Source organism: Ambystoma mexicanum, chromosome 8 (assembly GCF_040938575.1).
Source record: "Ambystoma mexicanum isolate Mex_15411 chromosome 8, UKY_AmexF1_1, whole genome shotgun sequence".
Lineage (NCBI taxonomy): Eukaryota > Metazoa > Chordata > Amphibia > Caudata > Ambystomatidae > Ambystoma > Ambystoma mexicanum.
Window position 1 is genome coordinate 1,187,798,307 of NC_090929.1, and position 15,899 is coordinate 1,187,814,205.

Sequence of the window (15,899 nt, forward strand, 5' to 3'; positions counted from 1 at the left end):
ATAGACAAGAAGCTCAGATAGCCTTCAGCTTTTCAGTACCAGTGGAAGGATGACATAGGAATGCTACTTAATTTACTTTATACTCACCACATTCATTGATGATTCAGGGTCTGCACCATATGCAAGCCGTCCAAGATCTTTTCTCTGCCTCAACAGCTCTTCTGAGACTACAACCTTTTGGATTAGGCACATCACAGCAATAAAAAACCACATCCTCGAACTGTGTAAGATAATACATGTATGAATTAGTATAGTTTACAGCAGAACACACTTTCTTTTTAAGGAGTGTATTAGGCAGCTCTGAACATAAAAAGCCAAATAACTGGCCGTGTAACAGGCAATACAGAGCGGTGCTTTCATGTTGAAGAGCAACCATTGTGTAGATGGAACACCCCTTTGAGAATTATTAGCATAACCAGCAGCTCAGAGTGAAACACACAAGGGTTGGTACTGCATGTGTTTAGATTACATTAAGGACCCTGTCCGAGTATCAGAATGTACCTTTAAGCAAAGGGCTAATGGAGTCACAGAAGGTTTTCTGCAGATAAATATAGTGCTTTTATAGCCCCAGAAACAGCCTGGCCATTTCAGGAAGAGGGATTGACTGATCCAGTTCTGGAAGTGTCCTAATCTGGTGAGGAGATAATGGCAGATGCCAGGGGTAAGTGGAAGGGTTTGTAGTAAAAGGAAAATGGAGAGCTGCAGCAAGGGTTGCCAAAATTACTGTGGCAGATCCGAGCTCATGCAAAACCTGTGACAGAGGGCTACCTCGTTATGGAGAGCCCAGGCACCCTCTCTGTTAGTGCAGGTAAGAGTACCTCTTGATGGCCTAACCTTGAATCAATAGACAGCGACCAGGAGAGCGAAGGTTAGCGAGTTGTCCTAAATGAGCATCTGGGGGAAACTGACACCCAGAATAGCCACGGAGGAAAGACTGGATTGATGATAAAGTGTTAACAAAGAGACAAAAAAGTGTTCATTTACCAAGGAAAGTCTACTCTGGGTCTCCCCAAGGCACACAGAAGTGGCTGTGCCCTTACCCTTTAAAAGCCTGGTAATTAAGGTTCCTCTGTAAGCAAATTGAGAGACCCAGTTCTAGGCCACTATGGTGCTCTGGGTAATAACATTACAAAACATGAAACCCTAGTGACCTTCTCAGCTATGTGGAAATCCTAGATGGAGCTTAATGTTTTATTACATCATAATAATGCATGAAAATTATGAAAATACTTTCTAGTACTCTTTATGATAAGTACTACAAAATAAAGTGCCCCAATATGTAGCACCTTCTTTGTTAAAAATCATCTTCGTTAAAAGTCAACATAGATACATATATACAAAAACCAACTGCATACAAGGGTTAAGGAAAAGAGACTAGTAAGAATCGGTGCAATGTAAATTGTGTGAGAAATCTGAAGGTATCCTCACTTTTTTTTTGTTTTTTAGCTCTGCTTATCCTTTAAACCTTTTGAATTGTATTATTATTCCATAGTGCGCATGTTCCATCACAGTACAATTATGATCAGTATGCCATATTCTGTTTTCCATGAAAACCCTCCTCCCCGTCCCCGTTTTCACCAATAACCAACACATCTAAAACAATAACATCCACAGCTTGTACTTCACAGGAGGTTCCCCAGTTCTCGTTCCTCATCCTGCTCTCGTCTTTCTGGTCTAACTGTGCTGCAGCATATTCTCACTCCCCCTTCTTCTTTCACATAATTGCACTTCTCCTTTGTGAGAATTCAGGGGGGGTGGGTCGTCTGGGGAGCTATACAATGTCTGCAGCAGGGCATTCCAGGTCGTCAGATTCTCAAGGTTTTCTCCTTTTCCAATTTGTTCAGCCATGGACCAACGTTCCAGATCCCCCCACCATCTCTCTATGCTTGGGCCTGCCTCTGATTTCCATGCCACCAACACTCGCACTAGGTCTATCAGCCTATTTTCAGGTCTGGCACGCTTAGGGTCTTTAAATAGTCCCAGCAAACAAGCTTCCGGGGTCCATGCATATTTTGTCAACCCTCTTCCTTCAAGCCATGCTTCCATTTCGCGCCAGAACTCTCCAATTACCCGGCACGTCCAAAACATGTGCATCTTGTCATATAAAAAGGTAGCTTCATATATGCCCTAGCGAGCACATGCAGCTGCATCAACTTTAACCGCGCATTTTACAAGACACTTTTCAGATACATCAACACCCCAGCCCATACCGGTTCCGTAAATTCTCTATCTAGATCTGTCTCCCATTTGCACCTTCCCCTTTATTTAGATATTGCCCCCAGCAACCCTGGATACATTCTAGACACTCCATGCCCTCCCTCAGAGATGACATATAGAAGCCCAATTACACATCTTCCTCCGAGGGTGCACGGGTGACCCTTCCATCGCTTTTTTTACTTTGTGTATTATTTAGACTGTGCCAAGAATTGTCCTCTACCCACTCCATACTCTTCCTCAATCTCTTGGAACTTCAGGAGCCCTTCTTATGAGAACAGATCTCCCACCGGTATTAATCCTCTGCTTTCCCATTGCGACCTGATCTGGGCTAAGTCTTCTGTATTTCCACCATATATCGCTGCCAGGGGGACATGGGGACAGTAGGGTTCTTTTCATTTTAATAGTGCCTTGGTCCAAATCCAGATTCTCCTAACCAACTGTAAGAGGTGCAGGGGATCTTCAACCCGGCCTCCCTCTAGCCATATCGCCCCTTGCAGTAAATATGGGGTCATGTTTGCACTGAGAAGTGTGTGTGCTCCACCGTCTCCACATCCGCCAACCAACCAGCTGTAGCTGTCCAACCAGGTAATGCAGCTCAAAATGGGGAAGTCTCACTCCTCCAGCTTCGTAATCTCTGCATAGGTTGTCCAGGGCCACCCAGCGCCTTCTTGATCCCCATATAAAGCTTAATACCACCGTATTCAAGCTCCTAAAGAATGACCTTGGGATAAGATACAGAACATTCAGGAAGTGAGACTGCAAGCAGGGCAGTGCCACAGTTTTCAGCAGTGCAATCCTGCCCATCACTGAGAAGGGCAGTTTCTCCCAAAACCAAATAGAATATACTAGCCCAGTTTTTGCCTTGAACGTGTTTTCCTCGATGGATGATCTTTGTATCATGATATATGTTGACTCCGAGGTATCTGACCGTATTTACATTCCACTGTAGCTCAAGATTTAGAAGACTTGAATCTGCCACTCCCATCCATCCCACTAACGGAAATATACAGGATTTTGCCCTACTGAATGCTAGTCTAATTTAAAGAATTAGGAGAGATTCGATTTATGGGAGTACCACCCTCAGGGATCAGGAAGAACCTATGAGAAGAGCAAACAAAGGGGGTGGTAACCCTATCTCTTCCAGCCTACTGAATGCTATCCCTGACAGCTTTGCGAAATTCTCTAGCACCTCCAGGCAGGGCGCCAGGTTATCTTCTGGACTTAAAGCGAGACCACATGATGTACCCCATTTAGCAGGAGTCCTGTGTCCCTAAACTCCTTCCTCAGAAACACTGCTAGCGGTTCTAAGGCCAAGACATACAACATGGGGGACGGAAGGCACCCCTGTTTAGTACCTCTTCTAATGGGGAACTGCTCCGACACATTTACCTGTCCATACACTCACTCTCGGCATAGAATAAAGCATTCTAATCCACTTCATGAACCTCTTTCCCATTCCAAAGACTTCCAAGGAGGCAAACAACCACTCCCATCTAACGGAATCAATTTCCATTGCCACCACCACCCCTGCATCGCATCCATTATAGCGTGCAACCTCCTTAAATTCTCAGATGTCGCCCTCCCAGGGACATATCCCATCTGATCCGGGTGGATCAGTTTCCCCAATAACCCTCTGTAATCTGTTCGCCAGTCCCACCTTGAGAATCTTGTTATCCTGATTGATTACGATATCGGTTGGTACAACTCACAATATCTCTCCTCCTTTCCAGGCTTCAGGATCGGAATGATGGATTCTTCCATACTACTGGCCAGTCTACCCATCTCATACGCCTCCTCAAAGGTCTGCAGCAGCCTTGGGGCTATCTCATCTACGAACTCTTTAAAAAGAGTTCAGCCAGCAGGCTGTCTCCCCCTGGCACCCTACCTGTGGGTAGTGCAGCAATCACTGCTCGTATTTCTTGGATCACAAGTGGCACATCCAGTTCCTGTGCTTGTGCTTGTTCTACACTCACGGTTGGCAAACATATATCCATCAGAGGTTCCACAATCTTCTCCTGTCTACTATCTTATGCCTCACTGTACAATACCTGATAAAATCTCCTGAAAGCCTTGTTAATTTGTTTCTGGCACCTCCACAATTCTGTGCATTCATCCGCTATTTCGGTGTTCCCCACACGACTATCCGCACCCCCTAAAAAGCCACGCCAATATTCTACCTGGCTTGTCCCCCTGCCCATATAGCTTCTCCGAGTATCTTGCAAAGCTGTATTTTCCCCCCAATCGCTGCCATTGTTCTAGACAGTCCTGCCCAAGCTTAAAAAGCATATCCCCGTCTTCCCTTCCCTCGGGTGTGCCCTCTCCTCAATTTTGATTTTCTCTTTAGTGTCTGCCAAACTTGGCTGCAGCTCTTTCTCGATACCTTCCGCCTTTGCTATGGCAGCCCCCTGTATCACTACTTTAAAGGCATCCCACAAGGACCCCCTACCTTCCACACTCCCCTTGTTAATGCTAAAGTATTCTTCAATTTGTAGTGCCAATCACTCCCGGAAAGGACCATCTCACAAGACCTCTGCTCGCAACCTCCATGTGGGCTTTGAGCTGGTTTAATACAATACACATTTCACGGTCAGTGGGGAATGATCAGATAACGTCCTACCTTCATAGGAGGCCCCAACATAATCCCGCAGCTGGTCTACCCCTGTGAAGAAGTAGTCGCTGTGCATATAAATGCTAGGCATGCTTGAATAGTACGAGTACTCTCTCCAAGATCCCATCAACCATTGCCAGATTTCATACAGGTCTAGCTCCGCCAATAGTGTCTTTAGGACCCTTGCTGGCAGGGACGGAGTTGCATGCCTACCATCTGATCTATCCAGCTCAGGAGTCAAAGTACAATTAAAGTCTCCACCCCAAATCCAAGTCATCCCTCGTTAGGGGTTTAGCTTTTTGTACAGGGAATAGAAGAAAGTTGACACATTCTCGTTAGGAGCAAAGGTATTTATCAGACAAACCTCTTATCTAAAAAACCCATGCACTATCACCAACTTCCCTTCAGTGTCCATGCTAACGTCCACCTTCCGAAAGGGCACTTTTGGGGCTACCCAGATGAGCACCCCCCCCCCCCTCGCATAGCTGGAGTAGACTGATCCAAACCACTTCCCACCCCATTTCCGAAAGATCCGGTCCCATTTTTTCTCCGGTGAGATGCGTCTCATGCAGCAACACTATTTGAATACGCTTGTATAGTGCCTCCATGACCCTTTTAACATATGCATTCAGCCCACAGACATTCCACGATGAAATTCTAGGCACTTATGCCATTGGGATTGTTCCTCTTGCTCCCCTTCCCCCTAATCCCCAGTAGGCGCTCAAAGTCCTCCACCCCCCATTTCTCCTTCCTCGCTGTGAACCCCTGCCCTCTGGGGTCTTATCCAATCAAGCTGGGTTGTAAACAAAATAAACAACATTGAACTGTAATAAACCACCCAATCAGATCCCTTCTGTAGAGATGTGACCACCATTCAGTTCTTTGTTAGAAACCTGGTGGCTCAATACCTTCCGGAATCAACAAATTCTTCCCAAGGGAAGAAATGAAAAAGAGAAAAAGGGAAAAAGGAGCCATTCTCGTGGGCCAGCTACCTTATAGCAGTAATCCCCAGAATGCTGGATCCCAAAGGGATGCTAAATATTTGGAACAGTGTGTTCGCTCCAGTCCATAACTACAGCTTTCTCTGGTGACCCATGAAAAAGAGAAAAAAGGAAAAAGGTGCCATTCTCATGGGCCAGCTCCCTTAGAGCAGTAATCCCCAGTATGCTGGATCCCAAAGGGATGCTAAATATTTGGAACAGTGTGTTTCGCTCCAGTCCATAACTACAGCTTTCTCAGGTGACTCTGCATCTAGAACTGAATACATATTGCAATATTTCTCCTCTCGACAGTGTCATGTGCGGTTTTCCCTCTCCTCCACTGGCTTCATTTGATTCACATTCATCCATGCGTTTAACTCTTCAGGGGCATCAAAGAACAGAGTCTTTCCCTTGTGTATTACCTTCAGCTTAGACGGATATAAGAGCATGCATTTGATACCCTGTTGCCGCAATCTCTCCATCGTTGGAACAAATTGGCTTCTCATCCTTTGTACAGGCAGGGTATAGTCTGGGTAAATTGGCAGTATGGCTGAGCCTCTTCAGGTCTCTTCCCCTTCTCTGGAGAAGGCAAGATTTCTTTCCTTGTCTCTGAAATTGAATATTTTAGCAATAATCAGCTGGGGTAGTGCGCCGGTGGGAGGTCTCCTCGTTAGTGCTCTGTGGGCTCTCTCTACATTAAACCCCTGCAATAGTGTTCCTGGCTCAGTTTCCTGGAGCAGCATGTTCTCAACAAAGGTGGTGGGGTCCCTGCCTTCTTCTCCCTGTCAGTCCCATGATCCTAATGTTGGTCATCCGTGCTCTTCCTTTCAAGTCTTCCGCTGAGTCTTGCAACATCTGCACGTTCTTAGTTAATTCCTGGACTACTACTTGCAAGTCTTTTGTGGTCACTCTCCCTTCCGTCTCTCCCAGCCAGGTTTTGTACATCTTGCCACAGGAGACTTGCGTTGCACCGCACTTCATCGATGCAGGACTACATCAAACGTTCTCAGGGCCGCAATCGTCTCTATTATTTTAGCATCTGCACCTTCTGGCAGTTGCCCCAGGCTTTCAGCTTTTGACATCTACTCTGTGGCTCTGGAGTCTTGCTTCGCCTCCCCCTTCCTAGCAAACGCTTCCATTTTTGTTTGCCCTGGCTTTGCCAGAGTTTTCTTCTTGCCCCCCTCTGGCATAAGGCCCTTGTGCATTCACCAAGCTTGCGCCCACTTCAGTCAGTGGCCCCGGGCTCTGTACTGTTGCTCCAGTGGATAGGTCTGCGGTCCTGGCTGCATGCTCTTTCCTCCTATGCCTTGCGTACTCCCTGGGGATGCTCTCCCAGCACCAGTCCTCATCCGCGTGCACCCGTCTGCTGTCCTACTCTTCCTTCTATTCCTCCGGACCCCCTTGCCCTAGTCTAAGCCCAGGCTACTGTGCCTTCTGTTTGCCAGTGAAATGTGCTGTGCTGACTGCTGCTGGTCCAAAAAGGCAGTGTGTTTGCAAAAGAACTTGGAGGGGGTCCGGAGCACCCAAAGGCTTGTTTGTGGACTTAATATCTGAGGGGTTTGGGGGTAGCGAGGGGTGTTACTCATCGAAGGGGAAATGTGAGCATTCACTCGACCCACCGCAACTGTTGCCCCCCCAGTTCTTGATGAAGTGCAAGGGGCGGCAAGCTGTCTGCACTAAGGGGATCTGCTCCGATGCAGCCGTTTATCTAGTGATCGCACCGGCATCCAAACTCCTGTCTCGCACGGCATGCGCCCCTCACCTCCTCTACGTTTCTCCTGATCCAGCTGTCCAAGGTGACTAGGGAGATTGTCAGCTCTGCTACTCCTGCACATTGTGGAGACCCAGGTCTGTTAATCGGCTTGCCGGTGCACTGCGCTACGCCATCTTGGGAGTCAAGCTGCATCGCTGTGTCGTTGGTCCTCGGCCACCCAGCCTTCTTGTAACCCACTGTTATTCTTTCGGAAAGCTTCTGTATGCTTCCCGCAATGCCTTGGCTCAGTTTCCAACACAATTTTACTCGATTAGATGCTTGAGGGGCTTCTCAATATCAGATCTTCATGGGAGCACAGAAGAAACACGTTCTGCTCACATCGCTGCTGACCACGCCCATCCATCCTCAGTTCTTTCCCAAATATATTATCCTCCCAGGTGGCGAGGGAAAGGCTGTTGCTTTGGATATGCAGGTAGGATCAACTGGTTGGAGGAGACTATGGGAGTGGGGTTGAGGCACCCTTGGGAGATATAAAAGGGAAATGGTGGATACTGTGTAAGGAGTCAAATATCGCCCAGGCATGTGTAGGGTACTACCAATCCATTCGCTATTTTTCCAGAACACCATCTCGCAATACACACCATTCAGGTTCAGAGACAAGGATGAGATAACCTAGAGCAACACATCCTCCCTTTATTAACTCAGACATACACAAACATCACTCTGGTACTGGGACGAGGAAGAGGGCTGCAGAGGACTTTATGCAAAAGAGGAACATTGCCTGCACCTGAGGCTGAAGGCGTGGTATAAAAGGCCAGTTCGGGTGAGCCTAAGGAGATCACCTGTGGAACGCTTGGAGGAGAAGCCGGAGGTGAAGCTAGGGAGACATGCGCCCAAAGCGCTGAGGAGCTGCAGAGTCATTACAGCGGAGGCAGATTGTGGCGCGAGTCGCCGGTGGCAGGGCAGGTCTGCCTACCTCCTGGAGTCAGAGAGACTCCCTGGCCGTGAAACCAAGGTGGAGGAGATCCTGGAAATGATACGCGCCGAGCCGGGCGCAGTGACAGCAGCAGAGCCTGCTGACACAGATAGAAGCACCTGGAGAGATAGTGTACCCAGTGAGTCAATGAAGTCTGAATGACTACAGGATGCTGCCGTGTGTACCCCATGGTTGTTGCAGGTCGTATCGCTCGCGAGTGAGCGAGAAACAGTTTAGGCAATCGGAATGCTGGTCCAGCTTGAAATACAGATGATTGATAACTACGTCAACCTGAAGGCTGTAATAATTGAATGAAAGGGTTTTGTAAATACCGAACTGTAAATGAAATGACAAGGCCAAGGAAGGGCCAGGGAAACAGTGAACTTTGAAATTGTGAATACACCTGCGAATAGGGTGCAAATACCCAGCAGGAGCGTAAACTGGGAATTTGCTATTGCTTTATTCAATGTGACTAATTTCAATTAAATTTAACTTTTTTGAATACCGAACCGAAAGAAAGCAAGTTTGATTGAATACCAATTGGATTGAAAGCAGTTGGTGAAGTTCCCTGAAAAAAAGGAACAATTAACTGTTTAAACTGAAGAGAACAAGCATTGGCAAGTGCCATAAGAACAAGAGGAAGTGTGTAATTTGAAAGATTAAGCAGTGGCAAAAGGTTTGAGAATATTTGATAATCTAAGTGAATGGCGGCAAAACAAGTATTGAGAAAGCTGCAAGAGGATAAGTACTATGCCACTGTGAAGCTGAAACCCTTTTTCCAACCAAGAGCTGGAAGAAGTGCTGAACTTTTTGACGTGGACATCCCCACACATTGGGCCTCATTATGAGACCAGTGGCAGCTGTGCCGTTATAATTTTTTTTCCCCCGGTGCAGCGAATGGGCAATTACCGGGTCATTACGGCGCTGCAAGACCCGGTAATTGCCCATTCGCGGGAGCTGGAAAAAAATGCTCCCCATTCCCATTTGAGCCCCACAGGGCTTAATGGCAATGGGGCAGTTGGATGCACCGGCACCATTCGTGAATGGTGCCGGTGCATCCAACATGCTCTGCTTGCAGGTGCTGGTACGTCCTCTAGGTGAAATCTGGCGGGTGGGAAGGCACCTGCGAGCAGAACTCGTAGTTTGCCGGTCCGGTAACAGCGGTACCGGCAAAAGCTTACCAGTACCGTTGTTACCGGACCAGCAAACTTAGAATGGGGCCAATTATGTACAAGCAGACGTGAGGGCAAGTGTAGATTTTGGACACCGACAGACATTTGCTTTGGACTTCCTGACACAGACTATCATTAGTGTCAGTTAGATAGGGAAATCCCATCTTGGCGTAGGGCAATTTTGTTTTAATAAAAGTTTGTAACCCAAGCTTAACTCAGTTGTCTGTGTCTACTTTCTGATGTCTTCACAATTGATAGAACCTAATAATGAATATACTCCCATCCAGCCATTGCTGAAGCTCGCATCGATCAAAGATGCCATGGCAAACGCCAACCTTTCTGCGGCACACCATGAAGCCTGATAAAACGTTTTTAGGATCTATAGAGAATGGGAAATGCCATTTAATGTGGATACAGGTTTGCACCTCACCAGGAGAAGTCACCTTCAAAAGCTACAAAGAGACAAGATCACTGATTCTAAAGAGCCTGGCCCTAGTGTTACACTATGGATTTTTCACATGCTTCCATCATCTATGACCTTTCTTCTGTGCCTTCTTCTACTGTTTCTTCTTATGTTTTTAATATTAGCATTCCCACCTTCTCCCCTCTAGTAATTCAATAAGTACCGGTGATGACACTTGGTCAGCTGCAGTGCGATTCTCTTCTTGTCAAAGGTAATTCTACATTGTCCTATGGTTCACTTTGCTATGTTGGAGTGTTTTGTGTGTGAAATATTTATTGCAGTTATTCATAGCTTGTTAAAATAAAATAAACCAAACCTAGGCTGTCTTCCTTGCCAAGCTTTTAACCACTGTGGTTTAAGACAATGCATACATGTTATCCACCATTAAACAAAACTAGCCATTCTATTCTGGGACGGGAGGATAGTTCAATTTTTCTTGAAAGCAAGACAATGCTGAGCAACACTGGTTCAAATTCTGGCCCGTCCTAAGAGACTGGTCTCCGGTATAAGGCGCGTTATAAAAGGTTAATTTACTATTCTAACGACAGTTGTCTGTTTTGTAAAATCAGTACATTAGTGTACTAAAAAGGCACATAAGGAAGTCAAAGTAATTTAATTTTAGAAGAAAGTGTTGTTTTTGATACTCCATTGAGAGGAACATTTTGTGAAACATTAAAGCCCATGTTCCCCCGTAGCCTGTTTATATTAAAAAGCCTGCAGCTTTATTCTATCCAGATAGCAAACCCCAAGTAACTTTTATAAAAGCTCAAGTTGCTTATGCACCCAGAAGTACTTTCTATAGTGCTGGCTGTTGTGAATCTAGCATGTATCAGGTATCAGGGGTGTCATACTCAATTAGATAGAGGGCCACAGTGTTTCAAATACACCTCTCATGGGCTGTACCACTGGATCTATGAACATGAAAAGCATAATGGTGAACAGTGGTGGCTGTTACGTTGTAAGATCTGCAGCATAAAAGTTTTCATCTAAATTAGTGAAAGTAAAAGGGGTAAGCCCAAAACTACTAAAGGGGGATCCGAGGAGATTTCCCTTCCAAGAAACTTAAAAAACAAGGTCAATATGATACATTTTACAGCACAAATTTCAGGACAAATTGGATAAAAAGTGTAAGGGTGCAGAAGAAGGAGATTGACAAGGAGGTGTCACGGTGGTTGGCAAAGACTTTTATTTGAGGTTCAAATACCTATCTAAATCTCCAAGACGGGTTTTCCCGGCCTCAATATAAACTAAAGGGGCTATCAGAATGTCCGTGTAAAACTTAAACTGCACCGTCCTGTGTCAAAATCCTACTTCTATTCCTTGGACTCTACAACTAAGATTACTCTAAATCAACACAAAGTTCCTTTACTAGGAGGATTACTCCCTCCTCGCTGGGTGATGGAGGCACAATACATTTCTCTTGACAGAAGTTGGTCAGGGGGGAATGACTCCTTTGCCCTGTTGTCAGACAAGAGTTCTCTTGAAACACAAATGACCAGGGGGAATGGCTCCCTTCCCCTGGCGTAGAACAAAGGTCCTTTCCTGACCAACTTGTCGAGAGGAATGGCTCCCTTCCCCGGACGTAGGCACAAGTCCTTTTGGGACAGGGGAATTACTCCTTTCTACTGTCTGGTTTAGCCTTTTCTTGAAAAAAACAGCACCAGGGGGGAATGACTCCCATCCCCTGGTATTCTCGTGACTTGGCTTTAAACAATCTTGGTGTCCTCTTTGGCAGGAGAATGACTCCCTTCTCCTAGCTTACGTGAAGATAATGTCCACAAAATTTACAATAGGGGGAATTACTCCCTTCCCTGGGTTCCTGGTAGAGGAGATGTACCCTCTGTTGGTCACTCACTCTAGGCCTTTCACTTGGGCTCTTTGTCCAGAGTTTAACAATGCCCCAGTCCCTTCTCATGGGTTTGGTGACTCTTGATGCACAACTGAGGTGAATATAGACTCATTGAGTATACTGTTCTCCTTGCTGAGGCTATAATTCACGTTTCTTTGGGTCCTAGAACCATATCTAGTGGTCGGTGGTCTTATGGACGCCACTGAAGTAAGGCCGTTTTCCTTGAATACCCACTTTAGGTTGTTTAGGGTCCCCGACCCTTCTTTGGTGGTCTTATGGACACCACTGCGTAAGGAAGTGTTCCCCGGATGTTTGACATATCAGCAGCTCGCCTCGGATCGCCAACGAGACGCCCGTGCCCCCTTTACCTTCATGCGTGGGTCAGGCACCTGTAAGGGGTCAGTAATGCGAGGCAGACAACTGCTTTTAGTTCTCAGTATTTGACATTTTATTTTAAACAGAAAATGCAGAGAAAACCTAACTAAGCCTACACTACCAGGGAATTGCCTACCTACTAGTCTAGAATCTAAAAGAAAATCTCCTAGCATACACAAAACTGGCCCTCACACTAAACAACAAAACAAAGAATAAGCAACATAAATAAAAGATTACCAAATAACCAGTGTCTTGGGTAACTTCCAAGGTAGACCACATTCCACAGGAATGTCCAAAGTTAATTTCTCCCAAAGAAAAGTGAAGTGTTAAATCAGTTCTTGAAAATGTCCAAAAAAAGGTTCACACAAACAAAAATCCACTTGTAACAGTTCCTTCTTCATTTGTTCAAAAGTTCCCTTTCAAAGTTCCACAAAGAAAACAGCACCAATGGTAATCCTGGATAACTTTCTTCCAGGACAGAATTGATGTTCAAAATAAAAGTACCACTTCTAAAGTAACACTTCTGCTTCAACAACGGTTCTTCTTTTGTAACTTCTGCAGCATCTTTAATATAATTTGTCAGGATGCTTCTTCTAAGGGGGTTGCTTTCTCCTTGACAACTCTCTTCAGCAAATGGAACTCTGAAAGCAGGCTCTGTTGCTTCAGAGTCTACTACTACTTCAACTACATTCCATATAAAGTGTTCTGACAAAATTGTAGACTACCACAATTCTACTGGTTCTGCTGCAACTTGATACTTTGAGAATGTATTAGGCAATTTAGACAAGACTCTTTGACCTCCACAGGTAGGCAAGGCACTGTTCTTTCCTATGCCATAAGAAAGGGCAACCTCTTTGCCTCTTCCGTCTGTTTTACAGCTCCCAAAGAAATCTGCATTGGCTTTTAGACTGCTTCTCTGTCTCAGCTTCAACAGTCTCAGCTTCACAGATTGTTGATAAGTTCTTTTAAACAAGCACCCAGCTTTCTTCCCCAGCTTTATGCGCATCTTGTTTCCAGTAGTTACCCCAAAGCTGTATAGCCACACTTCCAGCCTTGGATAACCTTATCAGCCTTGTATCAGAGGACTCTGGGTTTATAAGAGCTTTAACAACTTCAAAACATCGGTATTTAGATTTTAATTGGACTTGTTTCAATTTAGAAAGGATCTCTCTACTGGCTTGGTAACGCTTGTTCTTCTGGTGATTTCAACAATTTCTACAACCACAAAGTATTTGTTCTGAATGTTAGAAGTGTCAGGTTTCACTTTAGAAACAAATTTAGGTACATGCGATCAGCCTTTGATGAAGAACTTAAACTTAAATACTTGTGTTCCCTTTTATTGGTCCTCCTGCATTAAACCATGCCTACAGGGACTAATGGGCAGCAGCCTCACCTTCCAAGCCTCGTGGGAAAGGGCAGCCCGGGATTAGTCACGACACACTGAATAATCACCACAAAAGACATAGGATTTAAAAACATTTCTGTTCAATAACAAGTGAAATATTGCATTGCTGTGGGTGGCCCAACGGTAAACAGGGGCATTTCACTGCAGCAGATCACGGATTTCCCCATCACAAAATGATGCATCTCATAGAAGCAATGGATGCTCAGGAAATAAATCTAAATGTGTGACAAGTCATCACTGGAGCAGTGCTTAGTGCAGTTAGTGCCACTATGGTGGGGGAACATGTCAGCTGTGTGACAAGTCAAAAACAAAGTGAACAGGGTCGGACTCACCTATTTGATTGCACCAAGAATATTATTAATATAACATACTAGACACTCCCTTTTTACAATATATGTTTATATTCAAAAGAAAAAGACCTAGTGGTCTAGTAGCACACAAAATTCATAGAACATCTCTTTAGTGGCCAAACATGAACCAAATGCATAATATTGTAAAACATACATATTTGAGTCATTTTGCGGCTCAATTTTTTGTGCACATCAACTAAAAGCAATGAGTTACCTCCTGCTGCACAAAGAACATAACGGGGGTCTGAACAAATAATACAATTAATAGACAAAATATTGAGGTGTTGTAAACAGTGTTGACAATTGACACAAGAAGTGGGATTAGAAAAGTCTACACAGGTGTGTTTCGGCCGTCAGAGGCTACTGTATGAGCCTATCTTGGGCGGGTCTTCATCAGGACGGGAAGAGTCGCGGGATGGCCTGTTCGGTGTGTGTGCTGCGTATCTTGCAGTGTTTTAATGAATAAATCAGCACGGTTTCAACCAATCGGGAGAGAAGACGCCTGGAAAGTATTGGATGTCCTCTCTGGCAGACTTCAATGTTTCTAATGGTGAAGTCCGATCTTCCCACTTCTACTCCCTGAAGACCCCTCATCCAGGTGATCCTTCGCACTGGTCCACCCCCAAGAACTGGATCCAATAGCGATGGCCGTGTCTTGGCCACCTGGATGACAGATCTCCGGGGACTAAGTGAGACACCTTCAGGTTTCTCACATCACCCTAATGTGCTCATGTCGCCACCCCGCTTATACAATACTGATCTCCACACAATACCTTGTACAAGAGCCCAGTTGTTATGCCTGGAGAGTTTGACTTTTGTTTTGTTTGTATTTATGGTAGACTGTATTCTTACTTTGCTGCAATGCAGTCAATGCTTTATCTGTATGTTAACCTGCATTATTTGTGAGTTTCTGTGTGGGGAGGGGCTGTGTGTGCACATTTGTTTTGGCGGGCAGGTTTGTTTCTTTTTCTCTCCCTTGCGTCTGCCAGCGTGAGGGTTGGAGATGGTACACTCCACCAGTAGGGGGAGTGGGCAGCTCTGTGAGGCGATTTCACCTCAGTGCTGACGAGAGCGCCCCTTCAGAGGAATGAAGGTGGAAGCTCACTGTGGGGAATAAAATCACAAGGGAATCCTCGGAGGATGGGAGACACGAGAAGGACACCGGAGGGAGAAATCTCCAGGAAATCACGCAGGGCAGATAGGTCCTCTGCTGTGAAGGGACGTTCCCTGAGGCTATCCACTTTCCCGGCCAGCATTTTTCTCTCTCTCCCCTACCCAGGGTTGAGAGGGTCTGCTGTGGTGGGGAGCCGTATGAGAAAGTTGGCTGATGCTGTACTAAGTACCGGCACCACTCTGAGGGATAGAGCAGAGTCTTTTTCTCCTTTGTTGTGCGTTAGCTGCGAGGTAGGAGTGGGAACGTGTGAGGTAGAGGAACTGTTTTTTTTTTTTTTATATACAGCGTTTGATGTACCTACGCTCATTCGTTTTTTTTTAGACAGGCTTGTCTGTTCTTATGAGGTCCTGTCAAGAGGGGAGCGCAGAGCAGCCTGATTTTGCTTGTGCTCCTCCTGAAGTGTTGATGAGGTAGTTTACCTCAGCCCAGTTTAGGGTGCTAAAGATGAGCGTCCATCTAGGCCCCCGTTTCTTTTTTTGACCACAGCGCATTACCCCTGTTTTGCGCAACCACTCTGTGGGACAGTTCACATCCTTCACTGGGATAGTGAAGTGGTGGTAAGGGGACATTTGAAGGGAAAGGATGGTTTTGCCAGATGGCATTCTGGTGTCTCCTT

The 15,899-nt window shown here is 45.6% G+C and overlaps 1 protein-coding gene across 4 annotated transcripts in view; it reads right to left on the reverse strand.

Annotated features, from left to right (window-relative positions):
* The window catches only part of LOC138472877 (lysosomal acid lipase/cholesteryl ester hydrolase-like), a 661,393-nt gene that overhangs the window by 629,266 nt on the left and 16,228 nt on the right, over positions 1-15,899 (reverse strand). For all 4 annotated transcript variants that reach the window (XM_069611276.1, XM_069611277.1, XM_069611275.1 and 1 more), the window contains exon 2: positions 88-220. In XM_069611276.1, coding sequence (XP_069467377.1) covers positions 88-220 — 133 coding nt within the window. The remainder of the gene's footprint in view (positions 1-87; positions 221-15,899) is intronic.